At 39.1% G+C, this 26022-nt stretch overlaps 1 protein-coding gene across 3 annotated transcripts in view; it reads right to left on the bottom strand.

Moving 5' to 3' along the window:
• LOC131135553 (ephrin type-A receptor 6-like) overlaps positions 1 to 26022 on the bottom strand; it is a 198409-nt gene that overhangs the window by 161203 nt on the left and 11184 nt on the right. For all 3 annotated transcript variants that reach the window (XR_013629598.1, XM_058081590.2, XM_058081591.2), the window contains exon 2: positions 17657 to 17721. Coding sequence is in view for 2 of the 3 variants with exons in the window: in XM_058081590.2 (XP_057937573.2) it covers positions 17657 to 17721 (65 nt within the window). In the remaining variant the exon portion in view is untranslated. The remainder of the gene's footprint in view (positions 1 to 17656; positions 17722 to 26022) is intronic.

Raw genomic sequence — 26022 nt, 5'->3', positions numbered from 1 at the left:
ATAATCGTTTAACCCAGCCCTAGTATGTACTGTAACCCTTGAATGCTGTAACCATGGTAGGAAACGCAAGGTGATATGAAATCATCTGTCATGTGTTTATTTCTAAAATAAAATTTAGTATCATTAGTATCGTCATAGTATCATCGTTAGTTTATCGGGAGGAAAAAAGTGAGTAATGCATGCTGCGACATTATTTAACCTTGTACTGTCAATGCACAGATCCGCCGGTCTGTCTTTCTAGTGAAATTGGGAGCAACGTCTATTCTGCCCAAAGCCACTTGACTCCAGCATGCAACGCCTGCACTCGGCTGACTGGAAATGGATGCAGACAAGATGGGATTGTCTGGTCTTTTCGATCAATCAGGCCAGAGAGAGCAGCGCACACACACACACACACGGACAGAGAATGGAACAAGCGGCAAAAGCACAGCTTACAGCTTCCCCTGACTTTGTATAATATGATAAGTGCATTTTTAGAAAGCTTGCCAGACTAATTGTTCGACCCCAGCGAAACCTTATCCTTGTAACAGGCACCATCCTCTGACCCCAAATACCACAACTCATTTTCTTATGTGCGGGCTTGGATCCTGAAGGAGTCGGGGGCAGTGAACTGAGAAAGAAACAAGATGTTTCACACTCCCATTCATCCTTCTCTGCATGGAATGAAAAGCATGCTGGGGAGCAAAGTCTGAGTCAATTATATAATATAATATTGATATTTAATATTGATATATGATATTAAATAATATCAACATTTACCAGTATTTTAGATTAGTTTTGATTGTGTTGATGGCCATAAAATTGTTTTGAGGTGTATTTTCAAATACAAATATTATCATTAGAGTGATTTATATTTTGGGGCGGCACGGCGGTCTAGTGGTTAGCGTGCAGACCTCACAGCTAGGAGACCAGAGTTCAATTCCACCCTCGGCCATCTCTGTGTGGACAGGGCTCGACAATAACGATGTACCGATGGCCCGGGGCAAGTTAAAACAAAATTCGGGCAAGTAAATCTAATCAGTGATATTCCCGTCGGGCAAGTGCACTTTGCCATACTGCCAAGAGTTTTTTTAAAGCGGTTCTTGTTGGTTGTTGGTAAAACACGGACTGCGTAATTCCGGTGGTAATTTGCAAAGCAATCCTTGCAATGGACCAATCAGAATCGTTTATTTAGACCGCGGTCCGTAATCCACAGTCCGCGTTTTACCCACACCCGTTGTTCGCGATCAACCAATCAGCGATTGTTTGACTACGAAAACATCCATCATGGCGTCGCTGCCAACATCGTCTAATTCTGAAGGAAACAGCAAAAAGTGATGAACCTCTATCGTTGCATGGTTTTTATTTCCAAGGCAGCATGAAAAACAACTTACTGGCCTGTTGCAGACTTAACTAACTAGCTGGGCGCACGGCAACCGAACTTCTCCTTTTTTCCCTCTCGTTCCTCTTCTTTGGTCCCAAAACGCCCGCTCCAAGACCGCGAGCTGAACATGACTGCCCCCCAGCGTCCATGCATGAAACTACAGCCCGGAATACAACACACACGCAACGCTACAGTATTATTTATTTTATTATTTTATTTATTTGAGATTCTCATGTGATGCCACAAAAAATTACATGATATCATTATGGCAGTCTTTTCATTTTACATGGGGCAAGTTCGGGCAAGTAGTTCTCACCTTAAGGATTCCCTATGGGCAAGTCATTTTGGTTTTTAATGTAGAGCACTGGTGGAGTTTGCATGTTCTCCCCGTGCATGCGTGGGTTTTCTCCGGGTACTCCGGTTTCCTCCCACATTCCAAAAACATGCTAGGTTAATTGGCCACTCCAATTGAATGGTTATTTGTCTATATGTGCCCTGTGATTGGCTGGCGACCAGTCCAGGGTGTACCCCGCCTCTCACCCAAAGACAGCTGGGATAGGCTCCAGCACCCCCGCGACCCTCGTGAGGAAAAAGCGGTAGAAAATGAAGAAATGAATGATTTATATTTCAAAACAAAGCATTTCAGTGAAATCATGGAGTATCTGAATGACACTAAATAACCCAACCGTGTATGATTTATTGCCGATGCAAGCGACTATGCATGCTTGTAAATTGATTAAATCGATCGCCAGGATTCAAATGTCATCTCCTTATGGATCAATCTCATTTTTTTTATATTTCCATTTCTCCAGTCCCATTTGAACACATATGTCAAGTAAGATTTTCGTCCAATCCTTTTTTATTGCTGGTTCCCTGACACGCATGCATTAAAACAATACAACAGGTGAAGATTGAGCATTTGTTCTGTTATGACATCAAAATACAATAAAAGATGGGATGTGCGAGTATCTTCCTTTCCCCCTGACCACGAAGAGTGTGACAAATGGATGTGTCAGAGCTTGATGGAGCGCCGTGATTGCTCTGCTAGGTGCGAGGCTATTACACGACAATATAGGCAGCTGTGGAGACAAATCCTGTTTGAATCAACCGCACTTAATCTGCGAGACATGACAAGATGTTCAGCAGAGCAAGCAAGCAACTGAACGACTGTGACCTGATAAACAATTGAGAGAAATATATGCTTTGTTTGATGTGAACCTGAGTGATATTTCTATAAGTCGTTTTCCAATGACTAATTGCTTCGAGGGCTGCACGGTGGCCTATTGGTTAGCGCGCAGGCCTCACAGCTAGGAGATGCATGTTCTCCCTGTGCATGCGTGGGTTTTCTCTGAGTACTCCGGTTTCCTCCCACATTCCAAAAACATGCTAGGTTAATTGGCGACTCCAAATTGTCCATAGGTATGAATGTGAGTGTGAATGGTTGTTTGTCTATATGTGCCCTGTGATTGGCTGACCACCAGTCCAGGGTGTACCCCGCCTCTTGCCTGAAGACAGCTGGGATAGGCTCCAGCACTCCCCACGATCCTCGTGAGGAAAAGCGGTAGAAAGTGAATGAATGAATGAACTTGTTAATAAAATATATTGGAAATAATATAATAATAAATAATAATAATAATATTTGTGTTTTATTCATGGGGATAAATTAGCATTAATTGCTAGGTCAAATTATGGAGAGATCAAATCTGATTTAAAAATGTATCGTTTTAATTAATCGGTGTATCAAAAAACTATTTTGGGAGACATAATGTGCTTTTTTCACTTTTTTGACCTACAAATGGAGTTAGACATTAAACGATGCCAAAGTTTCAGTTAAGTGAGCGCTGAAAGAGGTCTGGGATGGCTCAAAACGCTCAGTTTCAGAGGGCTTAGTAAAACTGGAGGTGTATGATGTCACACATGGGCAGGCTTCCTTATATGGGTGTGCATGTAGGCCAGATACGCTCTCTGCTCTCCCCCAAGCGCTGCTTCCCCCGCTCTCTCCCCGAGTTCTGCTTCTATGTTTACATTGTTTGGAATGGCTCCCAGGAAGTTGGAGTTGGAGTTCCTAATTCCCATCAGCAAAAGAAAAAGATTTGTTGACGGCATTTCACACTGGACTGTTTTAGAAACATGAGCCAGTATGCAGCTGGACTAGCCGACAAACTTGCTGAAGCCTGATGCCTTTCCAACGTTACTTGGTCGTGTGGAAGAGTCAGAAGCAGTAAGTGAATTTATTAGTGTCCTAACCGTATTTATTTTGTGCAATGCAAAAACAGTGGTTATCTGTGTAGCATTATACAGTGTGCATTCCGGGAGCAGTGTTGCTAAAAGCAGTTTCCCACCACAATCAATGGCTCTCTTTTAAACACTGGTAGTCCTGCAAAAAAAAAGTGTAGTGACAACATTACAGATACTGTAGAAAACTCTAAAATGCTACTTAGTATTGAGAGATGTTTTCAAGTAACCTTTTTTCTTGAGAAAATTAGAGACTGTGCAGTCTCTACTTCCGGATCGGATTCGGGATCCAACACATCTGTCTGTATGTTAAAAGCGGACATTTTAAAAAGATACATTTCCTATCAACTCCTATACTGTTTACAACAGGGGTGCTCATTAAGTCGATCGCGATCTACCGGTTGATCGCGGAGGTGGTACTGGTCGATCGCATCAAAAATATCATCCTAGCATCAATGCCGTCACTTGATTGATATACAGGGCAGCCATTCAGATGACAACTGAATGTTGCCCTTCGGGTGACCAATCAAATCAAACAACGTCTCTAAGTGCAGCAGAACTTACGATGTCAGCCTATCATCCATCCCAGTTACTTGATTGACATACAGGACAACCAGTCAGATGACAACTGAATTTTGACCTTTAGGTCACCGCTCATGCGTAAACAACGATGCAAAGTGCTAAGCTAGTCGGCGAATAGCTTCAGATTTTAAGCTCTCGCTAAAGTTTATGGTCACTAAAATGAGTGAAGTAGCTGGACCAAGTAAAAAGGCAAAAACATATCACTTCCATACGGAATGGGAGGTGGACTTTTTTTTCCACAATGTCTTTTTCGAAGTGCGTTTGCCTGGCTAACCTGGCTATCAGCAGCTACTGTCCGGACTATGCATCCCTGGCTGATTCAATTCAGTGCAAGTCATCAAAGTAAACTCAGGTAATTACAAAAAATGTTAATAGTTAATTATGTGTGTTTTGCAATATTGGCTCATTTGGTTATGTAAAGGTACATCAACATACATTGTACGTACAAATAATCCTCAATACATTTGAAAATAAATAGATGTTTTGCATTTTTGTAGTGGGTAGATCATTTTGACTCGGTCATTTTAAAAGTAGCTCGCATGCTGAAAAAGTGTGAGCACCCCTGGTTTACAACATCCTAAGCACCTAAGGACTGGGCATGTCTGAAGACAGTCCGTGGGTGTAATAAATTAAAACAGACCGTTTTCGTGGGAAGAAAAATCCAAAGAATTACAGCTGGAATAGGTGCAGATTCTGGAAGATCCAGAATGATTTCTGTGCTCATGTGTAGCTGCTCTACAGGAGTCCACAACTCAATACAAATGTCCGAAAAATGTGCATAAGTTTAAGTAAGTTTGTCGAAAAACTGTAGCGCACACATCCATTCTTGAATTCTTATTCAACTTTATTTATAATGCATGGTTAAACAGTGGTTCTCAATTGGTTTGGTGGGGAGATCCACTGTCAGTAGCTCGGAAGCACATTGGGCGTGTGACCAATCACAGCGGAGTGTGCGTGCCTGAAGGCGGGCAATGGGTGGAATAAATTAAAACAGATCGTTTTTTGGTGGGAAGCACAAATCCAAGGACGTACAGCTGGAATTGGTGCAGATTCTGGAAGATCTAGAACGTTTTCTGTGCTGGTTATTGTGTGTACAATTTTTTTCCACTCTTTAAATTTGGTGGGTGTGGCTTATATTCAGGAAGTCAATAGTCTGGAAGTCACGGTAAATACAATGCTTCTTGTTTGTTGTTTGTTTGTCCTTGCTATCTTCAGTCAAGTAAAACAAACATTCATTCAACTCAAGATAAAGTGCATTGACCTTGGGATGGTTTCCTGCAACTGGATCACTTTTTTTTTGTGTGTATACACTACACAGTGTGTGTGATAATGTTAACACACGTGAAAAAGATTATGATCATTCCAAAGCTTAAAAGGATTAGAGCAAATTATTGCAATGCAAATTATGGAAGTGTCAGGATGCAGAATCCTTAATGGCAAGGATAAAGCAAAGACAGAAAGGACCCAAAGTTATCTAACGCAAAAGGATACACATGGATAGGGGTATTTTTTTGGTTGTGGACTACTGTAGAGCAGCTACACACAATAACCAGCACAGGAAGTGTTCTAGATCTTCCAGAATCTGCACCAATTCCAGCTGTATTTCCTTTATTTGTGGTTCCCACCAAAAAACAATCTGTTTTAATTTATTCCGCTGTGATTGGTCACACGCCCAATGTGCTTCCTAGCTACTGCGAACCCCACTTTCTAATTTAGTGGGTATAGGAGTTGATAATAAATGAACAAAGTATTTGAAGAGCTAATTGAAACGTTTTTGGAACTACTGGCTGGAGACCCCTGACTTACCGTGTGTAAGTCATGTCTGATTTGGGTCAGGGGTGACAGTGGATCCTCCCCACCAAACCTATTGAGACCATGCATTATATATAAAGTTGAGTAAGAATTCAAAAATGGATTTTTTTGTTTCTTTTTAATAAAGAATATTTTTTCTGTAACACATATCTTACTTCGGTCTTCCCTACAGCGTCCAGCCTCTGCGGACTGATACTGGTCTCATTATTGTCTTGATTTGTGACTGGAAAGCTTCATTATAACAATAGACCTACTCAGGACTCATGTGATGTGTACAGAAAGGTCACAGACAACAGCGAGCAGTCCCACAACGCAATCACTGATTAGCAGGGTGGAAAATTGTTTGAATGTTGCAACCGGAAGAGCGTAGACGGTGGACATACACTAATGTGACCTTTTACCTCAGTTACAGCAAACACCTTGGATGAGACATTCAATTCATCAGGGATTCTTAGAAGGTCATTGTGAAATTTTTATCAGAACAATTGAGGATAGGTTGAGAACTGTCGGTGGTAGAGGTAATAAATAACCTCCACTATGATTAAAGTTTGACCTCAGATACTTCAACCATCTTGTGCGGCATGATGTACAAAATCAATAAGCTTCTTGCTTTCACAAAGAGAAACAAATCCATGAAAGACTGGCTGAAGGTTGAGACTGCAAAATGGTAAGAGTAACTCTTACCTTCATTAGTTTATGTGTTTTGCTTAATTATCACATACTACAGTATTAATTGGCCCTGTACCCTAGAAACCGCCCATGAATGATACGGGAAAAGGCCGAAATGATACTGTGTCAAAGCCCAGGGCAGTGATACTGATAAAATATAGAGTTTAACCATGTCCAGTATCAGCCCCCGTAGCTGTCCACTCAGAGCGCGCTGCTCTGGTATCGTGCCCGTGAAACAACCAATCAGAGAACAGCGCATGAGCGTGAACACACAGCATTTGTTTTGCTGCCCAAACTTGATTAATGGAACTTTAATTGTCAGACATTGATAAGATAAGATAAAATATTATTGTTGAAATATTTTTGCAATTGTTGTGTTTACACTGTTTACATATAATACATGTAATAAACTGAACATTTTCTGGAAACAAAATAGTCTTTTGATTAAATAGTACGTGATAAGCTCATGATTAAATAGTACCTGGCCTGATACCAGACAAACCATGTGATAACCTATAAGTATAGTATTCCCAAAGTACTCTATGCCAGCAAAGAAAGTACCGTTTGTCGTATAGCAAATATGGGGTGCAACTACTTCCTGTATTTATGTATTCATTCATTAAGCTTTGCACCAACATCTTCTCTTCCTTCCCATTTACATCCTTCTAGCACCTCCCACTCACCTCCTCACATGGTGAGGGTTAGCCCAAAAAGCTGTCAGGGTATGTTCTGCTGTCAGCGAGATGCCGAGTGGGAGCACATTAGCTATCGGCCTCAGTGTGTCCCTGAAAAGAAACAAGCCAATTAAGGAATCCCCTGCCACTGCTTAAGCACAGTTATGGCAGAGGTCACCAGGATGAATACTTCCATGCTAAATCATCATACCTTTTTCAAAGTCTCCGTAGAGGGGGAGCTGAGTGATTTCGGATTATTCCTATTCCTGTTTTTTACAGAATCACTGCTGGTCATCACTCAATGTGCTTTGTCTCATTCTTTGTGTTGTTATTTAGTACTATCAGGGATGGAGAAAGTACTTCAAGATAACACGCAGGTTGTTAGACATTGTACTGTAAATTCCGGACTATAAGCCGCTACTTTTTTCCCAAACTTTCAACCCTGCAGATTATTCAGTGATTTTTCAGTAATTATTCTAACGGCCGCCAGGGGCTCTCAAGTAGAAAAGGTAAGATTAAGACCGGTGGAATATATGCGTCGAGGAAGACTGCAACTTCTTGTCTTGTGCATAAATTAAATTAGCGTGAACATACCCTCATCATAGAAAATGCAAAAAAAAAAAAAAAAAGGCATATGACGCAGCTTTCAAGCTAAAAGCAATCGAGCTGTCCGATAAAGAAGGAAAACAGAGCTGCTGCACGTAAACTTGGCATAAACTAATCGGTGAGACGCTACCGTTTTACTGCCGCGTTACAGACACCGTTTGTGAAGAAAGTTATATTATTATTATTATTAAGTTATATTATTAAAACTTTGAAAACTCTCTCTGTGTCTTTCTTTGTAAATATGTTTACATGTTTTAATGTAAGCACATGCGGCTTATATACAGGTGCGGCTTGTGTATGTACAAAAACGTTTTTCCTCTAAAACTGTAGTGGGTGAGGCTTATAATCAGGTACGCTCTATAGTCCGGAAATTACGGTAATAAGAACTTAAAGGATTACAGTCGGGTCAAAGTGCAGAGGCCTGGGGTGCAAAGATATTTGTGTATGTAAACACGCCGATATGTGTGCACTTTTCATTTGCATCACATGGAATCTATGTTTGACCATTATGTTGACCGCATTCCCAAAACTACGCTGCAACCTCCAATTATGAATGTCTGAAATACACCTTAAAAGTCAAAAAGAATAAAACATTAACACATATTGCACAATACTTCAGCGTATGTCACTAACTTAGCTCAGCGAGCATCTTCACTCAAAAAACTAGCACTGTTCTATTAATGATGAACACCTACAATGTATACCTTTACATTGGTAGGGGCCTATGTAGTACGCAACAGCATAATGGTAATGCTGGCGACGACCCCAAGATGCAGAGATGAGAACCGGTGCAGTTAGAAATGTATATTTAATACAGATGATGATGAACAATGATCCAGTACAGACATGCCTAAAGCGCATGTAAAGTACAATGCACCAAAAATGAAGCATCTGGCTGAACTAAATAGAACAGCGTAGCAAGGAACGTACAACCAGGGGAAAACTGAACAAAGCAAAACAGCGTACAATATGGCCCACGTCTTGTGGCATTATCAATACATTACGATAGTCAAATTGGATTTTTAATATAGTGTTTCACAAAATGTCCTTGTCTCTGTTTCCAAAATGGCCATGATGTCATCAGCGGTTGACTATATAGTTCTAACATGCAAAATGAAACACAATGGAGCCAAAGACAGTTGTAAGTGCCATGGCAAAACATTTGTCGGTTATATACATTTTGAAGTATTTTAAAAACAATTTATGTATTTTAAAAACGTGTTTTGTGTTAACATTTTTCACTTTCTGGAACGGATTAATTCAATTTGCATTTTTTCTTTGTAGGAAAACTGTTTTGGTTAGAGTCGGACCTATGGAAAGCATTAACGATGCTAACCAGGGCTCCACTGTAGTGCCTGATGAAAATGTTTTTTTAAATGTTGAAAATGCTGTAACTCCACATTGTCCATAGGTATGAATGTGAGTGTGAATGGTTGTTTGTCTATATGTGCCCTGTGATTGGCTGGCCATCAGTCCAGGGTGTACCCCGCCTCTCGCCCGAAGACAGCTGGGATAGGCTCCAGCACCCCCCACGACCCTCGTGAGGAAAAGTGGTAGAATGAATGAATATGCTGTATTTTAATTTTTATAACTATTTGATCATCATAACTCCAGTCACATTTGAGCCCACGTTCAAATCCCTCCACTGCCACCATGTGTGTCATGTGGTGTCCGATGGCCGGAAAATTTAAGGAGGCAGACTTACAGTTCGCCCAGGCTTGGCAGATTTATTTAACAAGGTTAAAGATTAAAACTTGTGAAAAATAACCACCCACCCCAAAAAAAAAAAAAAACAGCAAAGAAGAAAAATCTATTCAGTCACATCAATGAAGACTATTGTATGTGGTTGTCTACCCAGAATGTCCCACTATAGCCCAAAGGTTGGTCTACCAAACACATCTAATCATTTAACTCTTCACAAACTGGATTTCAACAATGCAATTTTATGTCACCCCAATGCTGCAATAAATCTTCATAAAACATTCATGCATACAAATATTTCCCTCCCATAGCATAAAGATATTCTCTTCAAATGATCGTTATAGTTTTTTTCTGAAAAAGCAATGCACAATGGGTGGTATTTTTGCGTGGTTTCTTGGGGGAATTATTGCATAAATTATTATTTCCAACAAAATTAATGAATTTAGACTACTTCCTTGAGGGAGGGAAAATGATTAGCATTAATTGTAAATTCAATTAAAGTTAATTATATTTATGTTACATGCTGTACACACATAATAAGATGTCTGAGGGCCTCAAGCATTTTGAGTCCTGGTCCTTGTTCAAGGACTGTGCTCAGGCAGCCAACTAGTGCCGCAACAATTACCTTCTATTTAGGTGAGGGTTTACCCTTTATACCAAAGCCATTATTTGAAAAATATAAACTTTATATATGTGTACTATATACAACGTATTGTCATGGTTTGGAACATAGAGTCAAGCCTTCAAGAGTGACAACAGTGCTATGTTATTGGGTTTTCCCCGACTTCCTACAAGGGGTTAAACTAAATGTAAAATAGGTTTGTTTAGTTGGTAAACATTAGATATGAACTGTCCAGACCAATGAATATGAACCTATGGGGAAATCCGCTGATAGGACGAGGGATGCTGAGCACAAATAATCAATTGACTGAGGCAACTTCTCTTTGGTGGAAGCCACTTCTCATTCCCAACAAATATCCAATTACTTATATAAAAAGGATGCGCATAGATTTGAAATCATGAGCCTCTTACATCCAAGCAAACTCATCTTTGGGTAATCATTTAAGACAGGTTTTACAGGCTGTCTGCAAAGTCTCTTTATCAATGAGATAGAGAGACTATATTAATATATATCACAGTTTTTGATCACATTGCATGACTGCATGTTTACGGATTCCCAAACTATTCGTAGCAAGCTATGCCAGGAGTAAAGAGATACATGTGTAAGACTTTAATCATGTATGTCAAGGCTTGCACGTTCAGCAAGCATTTCCCTCTGCAGGGTGCATTCTATATGCATGTCACTCCTGGCATTGAGAAATTCATGATATCATCAAACCAAATCAATTTTACCCATAAAATCAAAATCCAATCAGTTTGGTCCGGAGACCGCAAAATATAAACACAAAGAAGTTTTACTATCTAGTCGTCCATAGCTACATCATGGTTGCAACAATGCTCCCTCACTCTATATTGTGTTTTTTTTTTAAATCATTTATTAATAAATCATGGCTTTTTCGTGGTTTACTTTGGACTATCACTGGTCAAAATGTGTATATTTAAGCATAATGAACTCATAAAATAAAAAATACAGTACATTAACGACTTGTGAATGTGTGTAGCATTGTTCAAGGGGAACAAGGTTGGATCCTGCTTTTCTTGCAGGTTTAAATTATGTCACAACAGGCATAATAATAATAATATAAGCATAATAACAAGGGTTGGCCGATATTTTTTATATACCGTTATACAGGTATCGTGTCTTCCAGAGTGTCTTCGTGAGAAGGAACGTTTGTGTGGGGAAGAATTTACCTGGCGGACCACTCTCACTATAACCACAAAATCGCCTCCTCCCGAGCTAAACAGGCTGTAAACTGACTTGCGGAACCTCGGAGCGTGAATTGAAGCTAGGGTTTATTCTTGCACACAACTTCTGTGAGTCCTTCAAAACAAAAGCGCTGTTTGCGGTGTAAACAAGAGTCATAAAAATATCAACTTATGCAGTTGGAATTGCATGGGTGACTACATCTTCCTTAATGACAAGCACAGGCATTACAATTTGTTGAAGATTTAGTAGCAATGTGTGCAGAGGCTGACATCCCATTAGAAAAGTTAGCCATTTTGTTTCCAATAAATAAATGTCCTTTACAATATAAAACAACTGTAATGATATGGCTTAAGGTTTAGTTTTTATACAAGACCCTGAATTAAAATGTTATATGTATATACACACATTATATATTTTATATTTCAAATGCGGAATTTAAATTTGATTTTGTGATAAAACCCCAAAATACCGTGATATGTGCTAAGGTCCATATCGCCCAACCCTAACAATTAACAACTAAAACACAACTCTAAACCCCCGCCAGCAATTTTCCACCTATCCAAAAATTGTCTCTCATTATATACATATGCTACATTGGGTAATTGGGTAAATTTAAAGTGCCTGAAGGGGTGTTATTTCATGTCTGGAAGGCTCTAATAAAGTTGAAAAAAACATATTTAGAAGAGCGCAAACAGGTTGTTATAACTATTAAAATAGAGTGATCACTTCCTGTCTGCCATCGATGATGCTCCTCTCCAAGGTAAACTGTCTTAAATGGCTTATTTTTTCTGATTATGGATAATATACTATATGAGGTAAAAATAATGTAGAGGTGACTATATATGCTAAATACTATTCAAAATTAAAATACAACATATAAATGACAAATTCAAACAATAAATCAATATTTAACCTCACTTTTACCTTTATTGAAGACTTGATTGTTGGCAAAGGCCTCTATGACAAGGGAGAAGGAGAATAGAGAGAATAGAGATCCACACGCTATATTTCCTGAATTCAATAAAGTTTCTCACTTTGAATCCATTGTAGCTTATTTTGCAGCTGTGATCAGTAAAAATAAATAAATAAATAAATAGAATTGTGGTGTAACTGTTTTAGTTAGCAAAGAAATACAGCATCAACTGCTGATGACGATGCTGGGGGACATTGACTTCTGGTTCCGGTTTCCATTTTGTTAGCATGCTAATAGGCTGCTAACACCAAAAAAAAAAAGAAAAAAAAAAACACGTTACGAACACAATTGGAGTGATACTGCATATTTATAACAAGACTAACTTGGGAACTGGAGCGACATTTCACAAAACCCCCCCAAAAATGCCAAGTTTATGCCTCATTTTGTAATAATTTGTTTATGCATGAATTCTATAGATTTTTATAATAAATATTTGAAATTGCAAAGAGACTTTTTGGACTGCCACGCCTCTGGCAAGCATGCAGCTACAAGCTGCAGTTCTGTACTGGACAGATACCAGGGTTAGTCTAATATGGTGGGGATTGACTTCCTCATGCTAGCTCCGAGGAAGAAAAAGGGGATTTAAGCTATTTTACCTCCCAAGATCTTCACACCTTCCCTCAGGCCCTCTCACCTTGATGGCTTAAATATTAATGTAAAATCTGTGGATAGTGGATGAGTGAGGAGGGGAGAGGGCTGACAGCTTAATCATGGAGTCAGTGGCCTCCCCCTCTCTCCCTTTGCTCAATGCTCTGGCTGGCTGTCACCACGACCTACATGATGTAATCACCTCCATAATGCTGATATGGGCTACTGTGGACCTTGCATGGTGAGAGAGGAGCTCACAGACGAGGGTGGGAGGGCCTTAGGGATTTAACAGAGAATCACTGAAGTCAATATCCACTCTGTGAGAGTCTCCCATCTTTAAGATGCTGCAGTACCCGCATGTAATATAGTGTTGTATGCACAACAGTGGGCATCCATCCATTTATCCTCTTATCCTCACTTGGGTCGAGGGGATGCTGGAGCCTATTCCAGCTGTCTTCGGGGGATAGGCGGGGTACACCCTGGACTGGTGGCCAGCCAATCAAAGGGCACATATATAGACAAAAAACATTCACACTCACATTCATACCTATGGACAATTAACCCAACATGCATCTTTTTGGAATGAAAGAGTGGGCAATAATTGGTCAAATCATCGCAACGTCAACTAATGTGTCTTCTGAATGCCTTATATTTTTGTTTTAGTTCATTTAGATCAGGGGTCTCAAACACACGGCCCACGGGCCAAATGTGGCCCGCAGGACACTAGTTTGAGGCCCCCGCCTTGATATGAAAGTTTAATGTTAGTACGGCCCGCGCAAGTTTGATATGGATGCTGTATGGTATCATGTACCCAGAAAAAATTATTACGTTTGATTAATGTTCATTTTAAAGGTTAAATAACTGTTAATAGTTATCATCCCTATCCGTGTGGAAGTGGTAAGTTTTTGGCTATTTAAGTTTAAAGGAAATAACTTGAAGGCTACCGTTTAGGTCGCTAGCTCTCTAGTTTGCGAGTTAGCATGTGTCTCAAGACCCTGCAGTTGCGCAATATGTTGTAAATAAAAAAAGTATAAATGTGACTATAGTCGTGTTTTGTCATGTCTACAGGGCTCTAATAATGCTTTGTTCATTTTAATCTGAAAAAAATTATATGTCTACCCACCAACTATGTGTTTTTTAACTTTTTAAGTTTTATTATTATTATTATATTTATTTATTACTTATTGATGTTCTTTATTCTTGATTTGTTTATTTTTCATCTTATTTTGTGTAGAAAAATAAAAATGTTTTATCAGAGCTTTTATTGTAGAAAATCGGAACCAAAGCACTGAAAAAGTTTGTATATTTTTCTGTTTTTAATAAATGCATTTTTTTTTTGGGGGGGGGGGGGGGAATCTGATGCGGCCCAGCCTTGCCCAGACCCTAGCTCCAGTGGCCCCCAGGTAAAATGAGTTTGAAACCCCTGATTTAGATGCTTGAAAATGCATAATTTAAGAAACACTTCCTTAAATATGCATATTTTAAACTTGCAATAGGCCATAATCAACCACAAAATATGATAATTTATTAATTCTTATACTTTGAAACATAGAGTAAAGTATCGAGGGAGGACTACGCTGTCATTTTGAGATGATAATTTACCTCATCTAACATTCTCGGTTAAACTATTGTTTTTTTAAATAGTACAAATAGGATGCTGACAAATAAAACATTAAAAAGAAAAAAAAACTGAAAATGCATGTTCCATTGTGAATAATAAAACAACCCTGAGAGTAAACTCCTACAAGGGCAGAAATGGGGGGGCGGGTGAAAATAAATGGACGGGGGAGAGTAATTTACATTTTGAAAAGAAAGTGAACAGAAAAACAGAGCGGGAGAGCCTTTGAACGGTTTGTAGTTGTATAACTGTACTTGCAAAGTTTTAGCTTGAACTAGTTTGCACTTTTACATTTTGAGAGGAAGTGATACCTATATCAGTACTACTATATGATACTTAGTAACAGTCAGTAGTAATGACTGTGTTGCTGTGGTATACAGTAAGTAGGCATATGCTGTGGACGACAAACACAGGTGCATTTTACTGTATAGAACATTTTTCATGCACAACGAGACCCTGAGGCTCATTTATCACCACTGATCATGTTACAATGCACAGCCCCATGTTACAAAGAAAGCAAATGGTGGTCACACCAGATATTGACTGGATTTCTGCATATTTTAGAGTGGCCTTTTATTGTGGCCAACCCTAAGGCACAATGATCATGCTGTCTAATCAGCATCTGGATATGCCACCCCAGTGAAGCAGCTGTATTATGAATTATGAAGAATTTAAAAGTGACAGGCCTTATTGGCACACAGACTTCTAACAACATGTAAATATATAAATCATTGATTAAAAACATTTATTTTCTATGCCCCTTGACACTACATGAGGTATCAATGTTATGTATTTTATTTAGTTTTATTTTCATTTTTAATTTCATTTTCATCTTCATTTTTATGATGGTTTATCCTGGCTGTTATTCTTAGTCTTTCTATTTCTACATGTCTTTCTTTCTGTCTTTTATTTTACATGATTTAGATGCCGGCTGCACAGCGGTTGAGCGGTTAGCGCGTAGGCCACACAGGTAGGAGACCCAAGTTCTGGAACAAAAAAAAAAAAAAAAATGTACAAATTGTACAAATAAAAGCCTCCCCTGGAAAAAAAAAAAAAAGGAGACCCGAGTTCGATTCCTCCGCCATATCTGTGTGGAGTTTCCTCCCACATTCCAAAAAACATGCCAGGTTAATTGGCGACTCCAAATTGTCCATACGTAGGTATGAATGTGAGTGTGAATGGTTGTTTGTCTATATGTGCCCTGTGATTGGCTGGCCACCAGTCCAGGGTGTACCCCGCCTCTCACCCGTAGACAGATGGGATAGGCTCCAGCACCCCCGCGACCCTTGTGAGGAAAAGCGGTAGAAAATGAAAGAATGAATGAATGTTTGTTTTCCAGCTGCACGGCAACCGAGTGGTTAGTGTGCAGGCCTCACAGCTAGGAGACCCGCTCAATTCCACCCTCTGCCATGTCTGTGTGGAGTTTCCATGTTTTCCCCGTGCATGTGTGGGTTTTCTCCGGGTACTCCGGTTTCCTCCCACATTCCAAAAACATGCTAGGTTAATTTTCGACTCCAAATTGTCCATAGGTATGAATGTGAGTGTGAATGGTTGTTTGTCTATATGTGCCCTGTGATTGGCTGGCCACCAGTCCAGGTTGTACCCCGCCCCTCGCCCAAAGACAGCTGGGATAGGCTCCAGCACACCCCGCGACCCTCGTGAAGAAAAGCGGTAGAAAATGAATGTTTGTTTTCCAGCTGCACGGCGACCGAGTGGTTAGTGCGCAGGCCTCACAGCTAGGAGACCGGAGTTCAATTCCACCCACGGCCATGTCTGTGTGGAGTTTGCATGTTCTCTCCATGCATGCTTGGGTTTTCTCTGGGGGGGGGCTCCAGTTTCTTCCCACATTCCAAAAATATGCTAGGTTAATTGGCCACTCCAAGTCTGTATGTGGCCTGTGATTGGCTGGTCACCAGTCTAGGGTGTACCCCACCTCTCGCCCGTAGACAGCTGGGATAGGCTCCAACACGCCGGCGACCCTCATGATGATATGAATGAATTAATACCTATGTATATTTTATGTATTTGGTTATATACAGTATATTATTATTCATTCATTTTCTACCGCTTATCCTCATGAGGGAGATTGCAGGGGTGCTGGAGCCTACCCCAGTTGTCTTCGAGCGAGAGGCAGGGTACATTATGGGTACAGGGTATTATTATGTATAGAAGTTTATTCCACTATGGTTGTGTTTCAAGTGCTTTAAAAATACGTAGTACATAGAAAATGTCGTAGATCTTGTGAAAAATAAGAGCCAAAACAAAATTGTTTTATATTTTTGTTTAACATAGAATCATCACTTAAGTCTTTGCTGTGTGTTGACATTACTTTTTCCATAAATGATTCTTAAATTGTGGGTGAATATATGGTTCCAGGATGTTATGTTATGTTATTATGTTGTCATTTATAGTTCCGTTTTGCATCATGCTTGTTGTTGACATTTTCATTCAGGTAGCTGTTGTGCTTGAGGCACCTTGTCTGAATGAAATGGAAATATCCTTTTCCGGGTAGCAGACTGTCATAAATACTGCGTTAGGCGCAGTGCATTCAATCGTTTTTCTCTTGTGTTGGAGTACTGGCAACCAAAGGTGAAATGAGGGCCAAATGCACACTGGAATGTTATTCACTAAGCTTTACCCGGCTGTGCTGGAGATACAGTATGTCTTTATATTTCCCTTTCCTATTATTATGGCCGCTGCTGGGCATTTGGACTGATTGCCAACCTATTAGCCTCCCGTTGGCTTCAGAGGGAGTGACATATTTGTGTGGCTCGATTGTGACATAAACAGGAAAGGAATTGAACGGAAAGACTGGCGGCTCCTAAGAGATCTTATCTCATTATTTGTTTCCAAGTTACCTTATTTCCCAGGGGAACTGAAGGGGTCTGCCAAAGATGCACATGTAACCAACACTATAATCGATGTGGTCGATGTGACAAAGACCACATGGAAACAGACTGGAGTGTAAATACAGCAATTGGTAATAGTCGGGGAGCAGAGGACTTACCCCATTGATAGGATATGTCTTCCATCCCAGCTCTCCAAGCACAGACGTCGTATCCAGCAGCACAACTGAAATGACAAAGCGGCGCAGGAATCCAACCATTAGCCATCTGTCTGCGCACAAAAGTTCAATTTTCACACTGGAAATTGAAATATCAGTCATAAACATGTTCATTTAGACATTTTATCATAACAGAAATGAGTTTCTTTGGATGAATATTTATCAGCGGGGGTGCAATATAAACACGAACTGCAACATTGTTACCACTTCCTGCACAATTTTGGGACTGATAGATTGCACTCAGATTGCTGTTAACAGTCCATTGCCCCGTCCCTGCCATGCACCATTTGAAGTCGTTTTCAGCCACAATATCTGCTTGTTCAACGTGTGACTGATGTTTAAACCTCTAAAAATTAAATATTTGGCATGAAAATATGTTAAACTATAAATGGAGATGCCCTTTCCAATTAAATTCTGACACCTGAATTTGGATATCTGCCGATACCGCTACCACTCCGATACCAGAGCTTTATTTGCTTTAATATTATTAGTATTGTAGCGTCTACAGAGGCCATAAGAATGACGAGGAGGTCCATCAATAACCTCTTTATTGCAAAAGCACGACTGGCTACTGTCGCCCGAACTATGCCAAAACAACAAACGCCAACTAAGTCAAACGTTGTCTCTGCACACAGCCACACAAAATCACATTCACAAACGGTCACTAAGCTCTTTAGCACAGTGCCTTATTGCAGTGATTTTCAACAACTGTGCCGCGGCACACAAGTGTGCCGGGAGAAATTGTCAGCTGTGCCGTGAGGAATTATTCAATATCACTTTTTTTTTAATTAACATGTATTAATAATTTTATGCAAATATTATGTAATTGTCGTGTGTCATTGGTGCAAAGACTGGCAGAGCAATAATATTCGTCCATGTGGCAACACGTAGATGATTGCCTCGTTCCTCTAATAGACTTAGTGATGCACGTGAGAGGTAGTGGTGACATTTTGTAACATTGTCGGTTAAATTAGTATGCGGATCAAAAGGATCTGCTGTGGCGAGTCCGTAATCAGGAAAAAGCTGAAAGAAGCAAATAATGTTGGTTATTGGTGTGGCGCAAAATTTTTCCAACGTAAAAAAACGTGCCGTGGCTCAAAAAAGGTTGAAAAACACTGCCTTATTGAACATTGGCGGCCACAGCCAGACCAAGACAATATCAGCAAATAGTTGGAGTACCTCCAAGATATGCACACACACACACACACACAATTGCCGAGTCTGATGCGTTCACGGCTTCACAACGCTTTCTTTTAAAATAAAACAGGCCGCAATGTTGGCCGCAAAACCAGCAAATTTAGTTGTCTAAGACTGAGCGCTAAGACTGATGCGTTCACCGCCATGTAGGTGGTCGGAAATTACAAAACTCACACATGATTTTATTGAACAAAGCAGTTTTTTGTTGGCCACAACCACACCAAAAATATGTCAGAAAATGCAGCTACAAGAAAATCAATAAACTAAGATGCGTCCACAGAAGAATATCAGCAAATTTAACTGTATCAAACACATGAAGTGTCCATACTGGATTCCCCAAGTGTGATTTGAATGTTTTGCTACTACTAAAGAGACTCGTGTTATGTAAATTTAATTCACATATAAATTTTCTGTTCATTTGAAGCCGTTAATTCATACAATATAAAAAAATATGAGGGCCGAAAATGATCTCAGGGAAGAACTAAATTTGAAACACTTATATGCTAGGACTATGTTAAAAAGCCATAGCATTTCAGTATGTGGAATCAAACTATGGAATGGATTGAGTAAGGAAATCAAACAATGCACAACGATGAGCCAATTCAAGAAACAATACAAGCAGTTGATGTTTGCTAAATACAAGGATGAAGAGTCTTGAACCAGTCATGATGTGCTATATATATCACTATATTGACACTTACTATGGTACCCATTATGTCATTGGATGGTCATATCACCTCGTACTTCGGTACGAGGTACATTATTAAAAAAAATAAAATTATGTATTATGGAAAGCAGGAAGTGAACAAATGCAGTTACTGATTGTAAAAGTACCAGATGGAGGGGTAGGATTTAATAAGCTTTGCTTCTTCCTACTCCTTTTGGACATGTGGAATTGTGAACTGATTATGTGATGCATTCAATTGTAATCAGATGCATGTTCAAATGAAATTAAACCATTACCATTACCATAATAAATACAAACAGATGTCACATATTTCTGTTAAAAAAACAATAAAAATGAGCATTATAATGAAAGATGATTAATCACGATTAATTCACATGAAACCTGTGAAAACTGATTAAACATGTTAATCAGTTGACAACGCTGCCAAAAAAAACAATTTGAATGTAACAAAATACATCTAAAAAACTAAAGATACAGTTCCCCGTGCATGTGTGGGTTTTCTCCGGGTACTCCGGTTTCCTCCCACATTCCAAAAAAAAACATGCCAGGTTAATTGGCGACTCCAAATTGTCCATAGGTATGAATGTGAGTGTGAATGGTTGTTTGTCTATATGTGCCCTGTGATTGGCTGGCCACCAGTCCAGACCTCTCGACAGCTGGGGTAGGCTCCAGCATGCCCGCGACCCTCGTGAGGACAAGCGGTACAGAAAATAGATGGATGTTTTTCAAACATCAGAACTCTTGTAGCAATCCGTTTGCAAATGTGTCCTTGAGCAACCACTGAGTGAATCTCTTACACAGGAACCATACACACGTTTTTTTACTTTTTTCAAATGTCGATAATAGTGTTTTATAACAATGTCGGCTTAGAGCCATGAAATCCTCCTTTGGGTGCAAAAGGGCCGACTATACTGAAACAAATCTTTATTAGTGATAACATTTCCTGGGTAAATCATCATTCACATGACCATGGGGCTTCCGCTTCATATATTATTTAGTAAGTGACATTTAGATCTTTGTGGAGGTTTTTTTTTTTTTATAAGATTGAGGTGACCAGAGCGCAAATTTGTACATTTATAGTGTTGGCTATAAGCCAATTGAGCTCTGATGGTGATGATGTGTTATGAGTGGTGCTGCATCTGCTCAGTGAGGTTTGTTTGCTCATTGATGTATGCCCGCCCACTCGAAAGCGGATATGGGAAACATTGCAATGACACAAAGTAACACCTTGCGTAACATCATGTTATTACTTTGGAAAAACCAATAATGACTGTCTTGTGCTCTCGAGTAGGAGGTGGAATTACGCCTTCCTCAGTCTGCCATAGCGTTGCGTCTTTGCTGCTTTGAAACAACACTCTTCTTTTAAAGTGTCATGTATGTTTCACATACAGCTTCCAACTCCCCCAACACCGTAAACTTGATGAGCACTACCGAAATGTTGATGTTTTCATTGATTTATTTGTCTTGAAGCCAATCAGTTCTTTTCTTCCACTTGTGTTCTCTGTCCTGTGTCTTTTGGTGACGTTACGTGATTCTTACTAAGATCTTGAGACTATGGTTGGGTATTGTTTGGTTTCTCACTTTTAGAAGGACAGGAACCAGCCAGGTTCTGTAATTCTGTCAGCTGTGAAGTAAGCCTACAAGTCCAAAGTTATAGTTTTTCAATTTGCGAGTACAAGCGATTGCAATGCCCCAGGTGGACAAAGCGATTAGCTGCCAACAAAGGTCTAGTGAGGTCCAATCCATCTCTGGAGAGCTTTCTTTTTGGTCTTTGTCAAAAGGTGCTTAAATATTATATTCCTAACAGTACAGTTTCCATATTATCCAATACCGGTACTGAGGCTGGTAAATAGTTTAAACCAGGGGTCTCAAACATGTCGCCCGCAGGACACTAGTTTGAGGCCCCCGCCTTGATATGAAAGTTTAATGTTAGTGCGGCCCGCGCAAGTTTGATATGGATGCTGTATGGTATCATGTACCCAGAAAAAATTATTACGTTTGATTAATGTTCATGTTAAAGGTTAAATAACTGTTAATAGTTACCACTTCCACACCGATAGGGAGGATAAGTTTTTGGTTTTTAAGTTTAAAGGAAATAACTTGAAGGCTACCGTTTAGGTCGCTAGCTCTCTAGTTTGCGAGTTAGCATGTGTCTCAAGACCCTGCAGTTGCGCAATATGTTGTAAATAAAAAGAGTATAAATGTGACTATAGTCGTGTTTTGTCATGTCTACAGGGCTCTAATAATGCTTTGTTCATTTTAATCTGAAAAAAATAATTTGTCTGCCCACCAACTATATGTGGTTTCTTAAGTTTATTTGCCGTATTATTATTATTATTATTATATTTATTTATTTATTACTGATTGATTTTCTTTATTCTTGATTTGTTTATTTTTCATCTTATTTTGTGTAGAAAAATAAAAAGTAAACAGTGGAATGTTGAAAACCAAAAGAAAATTGGAACCAAAGCGAAGTTTTTTAATATTTTTTGTTTTTAATTAATGCGTTTTTTTTTTTTTTTTTGGAAAACCTGATGCGGCCGAGTCTCACCTAGACCCGAGCTCCAGTGGCCCCCAAGTAAATTGAGTTTGAGACCCCTGGTTTAAACACTAGCTAATAAATTCACCAATATGAAATGAAATCCATCCATCCTTTTTCTATGCTGGTTATCCTCACAAGAGTCACAAGTATGCTGGAGCCTATCCCAGCTGTCTCTGGGCGAGAGGTGGTGTACACCCTGGACTGGTGGCCAGCCAATCACAGGGCACATATAGACAAACAACCATTCACACTCACATTCATACCTATGGACAATTTGGAGTCGCCAATTAACCTAGCATGTTTTTGGAATGTGGGAGGAAACCGGAGAACATGCAAACTCCACACAGAAACTGTGTGGGCAACATGCTCACCACTTGTCCTCCGTGCGGCCTGAAATGAAATCAAATTATCACAGCTATAAGACCAGCAAGAATAGAAACGATGAAAAACTTTATAGTACTTGCAGTGCATACATTCTGCACAATTGGGATACAAAATCCCGATGATGTTAGACACTTATGATAGTGTTAGCAAAATAATCCTGCATACATTTTTTTTTCATAATTGAGCTACAAGAACTTTGTGTGATAATAATAATGAGGTTATGTTTCTAGTGTGAAGAATGACGGAAAAACGTGTGTGAGTTCGGAAATGAGTGCAACCTTTCACGTGTTAAAGTGACTTCCAGGATTCTGCATTCATTTAGCACCCAAATGACGCATTGATAGTTACTTCGTTTTTTTTTTTTGTGCTCTTACTACTGATACTGAGTTTCGATACATGAGATATCACACATGAAGGTGTTTCAGTAGGGTGACCATATTTTAATATCAGGACACCCAGCTTGTTAATGAGATACATACTCAAAAGTGCCTCAATTTAATTTCAATTTCATGTATCCTCTTTATGGATGGAAAAATGATATTCTCCAAAAATACTGTATCAACAATGACACAAATTCAGACATATCTTTGATAATTTGCAATGGTGCATGAAATAAATGTCTCTTCAGTATTGGCTTGTAAGAAAGCAACAGCTCTCATTTCAAATCTTACTGGACAAATGACATAATAAATATATAAGATATATGATTAATATGAGCAATATTAGCAAATTCAGTCTTACAATAACAAGTAATCACACAATAAAAAAAATGAAATGTTTCCTGTTTAATGTTTCTGGTCCGCATATATTTCTATGGCTGTTTTCATTATCTCTCAGCTCCAAGGGGTTTTAGTCTATGCATTGATTCAACACCTAGATACTAGAAGTCATACGGACACACACACACACACACACACACACACACACACACACACACACAGAGTGCAGAAATTGAGCCATGTGTGGTGCAATGCAAGGTAACATAGTAGAAATTAGAAGGGAAAAATATGATTGCACAGCAAAATGTCACAGCCCCCTTATGGGAATATATCCACTTCCAAAAATTTTGAGCAAAGTGAGCCCATCAACCCTGATAGACTGATGGGCTTCCCTCAAACAGATCCACCCAACCCGAATTTCCCACCTGGGAACATTCACTCGAAGTTTAAGGGCTTAAACACACAGATAATAGGTCTGCTTCCATGGATGACTAAGGAAGTTAAAAAATGGAGAGGATCATTCACTCATTCATTTTCTACCGCTTTTTCCTCACGAGGGTCGCGAGGAGTGCTGGAGCCTATCCCAGCTGTCTTTGGGCGAGAGGCCGGGTACACCCTGTACTGGTGGCCAGCCAATCACAGGGCACATATAGACAAACAACCATTCACACTCACATTCATACCTATGGACAATTTGGAGTCACCAATTAACCTAGCATGTTTTTGGAATGTGAGAGGAAACCGGAATACTCGGAGAAAACCCCCGCATGCACGGGGAGAACATGCAAACTCCACACAGAGATGGCCGAGGGTGGAATTGAACCCTGGTCTCCAAGCTAACCACTCGACCGCCGTGCCGCCCCGGAGAGGATCAGAAAATGATTAAACGATAACCAAAGTAGCTGTGGATTAATTGGGTAATTGATTAACCATCGATTAATTTTTACAGCTCTAATTTTCGTTGTACATTTCTTAAAATGAATATTAAAATTGTGTCTGTTCTTGTTCTCATAATCCCAAGTTGGGTGCCTCCAGACACCCCAGCAAAGACTCCGTGTTTCATTGAAACAGTAACACAACTAAATGATATTCAGAGGAATATGTTGTTGTTTTTTTTTAAAAAAAAAAAAGCTCTCAAACTTCAAGTACAAAACTTTTAACCACTTTTGCCTCATAAGTGTGAACCACGAGTGGGCATTGATTTATTTGAAAAAGTACTTGATAGTATGGATTTTGCATTGATTTAGCATTAAGTCTGGCATGCAAGGCTCAATGTTGAATTTATCTCACTGTTGTTTGAGCTTGGTTTAAGGGTTGCGTCATGGTGGCCGGGTTTGGATGAGCTCCCCATTTCTCTCTGTGTCTTTCTTTGCCTGCCAATGTCAGGCTGGCAATAGCCAATGGTTTAATTGGGCATCATTAGGCCACTCTGTGCTGCTTACCTGGCCAGTACCGTCCCCGGGGGATGGCCTGATTACTGAGGGTTGGCGTGGTTGCTTACACACTGCAATGAGCCTTTTCAGACTTTGTTTTGAATTAAAAAAAATGTATATAAGAGATTCTATTCATAACAATGAACAACACTATCTGTATATTAAGTGAATATTTCAAAACTATGATTAAACTGAAACAAGGAGGGGCGTTGCTAACATTTAGCGTCCGCTTGCTAACTCAGCAGACAGCTAGAAGGTTCTCATTGATTTATTTCACAGCCTTAACTTGGATGCACTATAAAAATGTAAATGCACTGTAATTTCAGCCTCTCAAATGTGAATATTTTTAAATTTCCCCAGTGTTCCATGAAAGCAGACCTATTATAATATTGTTTTAGGAAAACACATCATCTTTGACTTGGGAAAACAGTGCCCAACATTTTGTCTCTTTTCTGATATGCTGTTGACTTTTTGTGTTTGGTTAACATTGATTTGATCCTTCTAGGGCAAGGGTGTCCAAACAGATTTCTGGCCCGTGGCTGTTTTTTATAGGCCTGTGGCACATTCTAAAACAAGAAAACTTAAAAAAAAAAAAAAAAAAAAAAAAAAAAAAAATGGAAAAATCTCAAAATTTTACAAGAATAAAATTAATTTTGAAGAGAAAAGTTATAATCTAAAAAATAAACAAAAAATAAAAAAAAATCAAGAATAATGTAGTAACGTGATGAGGAAAAATAATGTCAGTTTAGCATCACAAATTTTTAATATTTAAGAAAATGTACAAACATAATAATAATAATAATCATAATTATAATCATCATTTTTGGAAAATTAGGATATTGAAAAAGTCATAATGTTCCATCAATGAAGTCCAAATATTATGGGAACAAAAAAATAATTACAAGAAGATATTGTAGCTGGAAAATTAAAAAAAAACTGTATAAAAAAAACAAACTCATATTATGCGGATAAATAATGAAAATGGTTTAAGGTTGGTTTACAGAATATAAAAGTCGCCCGTGCATCCTTTAATTTTTCAGAATATGGCCTTCGGTGGAAAAAGACCAGACATCCCTGGTCTTGGGCCAAACTGATTACACGATTAATGAAAACAACAGCTTCACATTAATCAACTACAAAAATAATCAATAGTCACAGCGCTACACTGAACATACACGGACAAAACATCAGTTATGACTCACATTAGATACATATCATTTCTCTCTGACATTCAACATAAAAGAAAGGTATTTTTAAAAATGTGTTGACTCAAACTCACATTGGAAATCCCATATATGCGCAAGCAATTAGCGTTAGTTTTTGTCAAATTATGACAAATGATGACA

The sequence above is a fragment of the Doryrhamphus excisus genome, linkage group LG12, assembly GCF_037039965.1.
Source record: "Doryrhamphus excisus strain RoL-2023G ecotype Guam linkage group LG12, RoL_Dexc_Guam_v1.1, whole genome shotgun sequence".
NCBI lineage: Eukaryota > Metazoa > Chordata > Actinopteri > Syngnathiformes > Syngnathidae > Doryrhamphus > Doryrhamphus excisus.
Note: the sequence above shows the minus strand (reverse complement) of the source record. Positions and strands in the feature narration are given on the sequence as shown.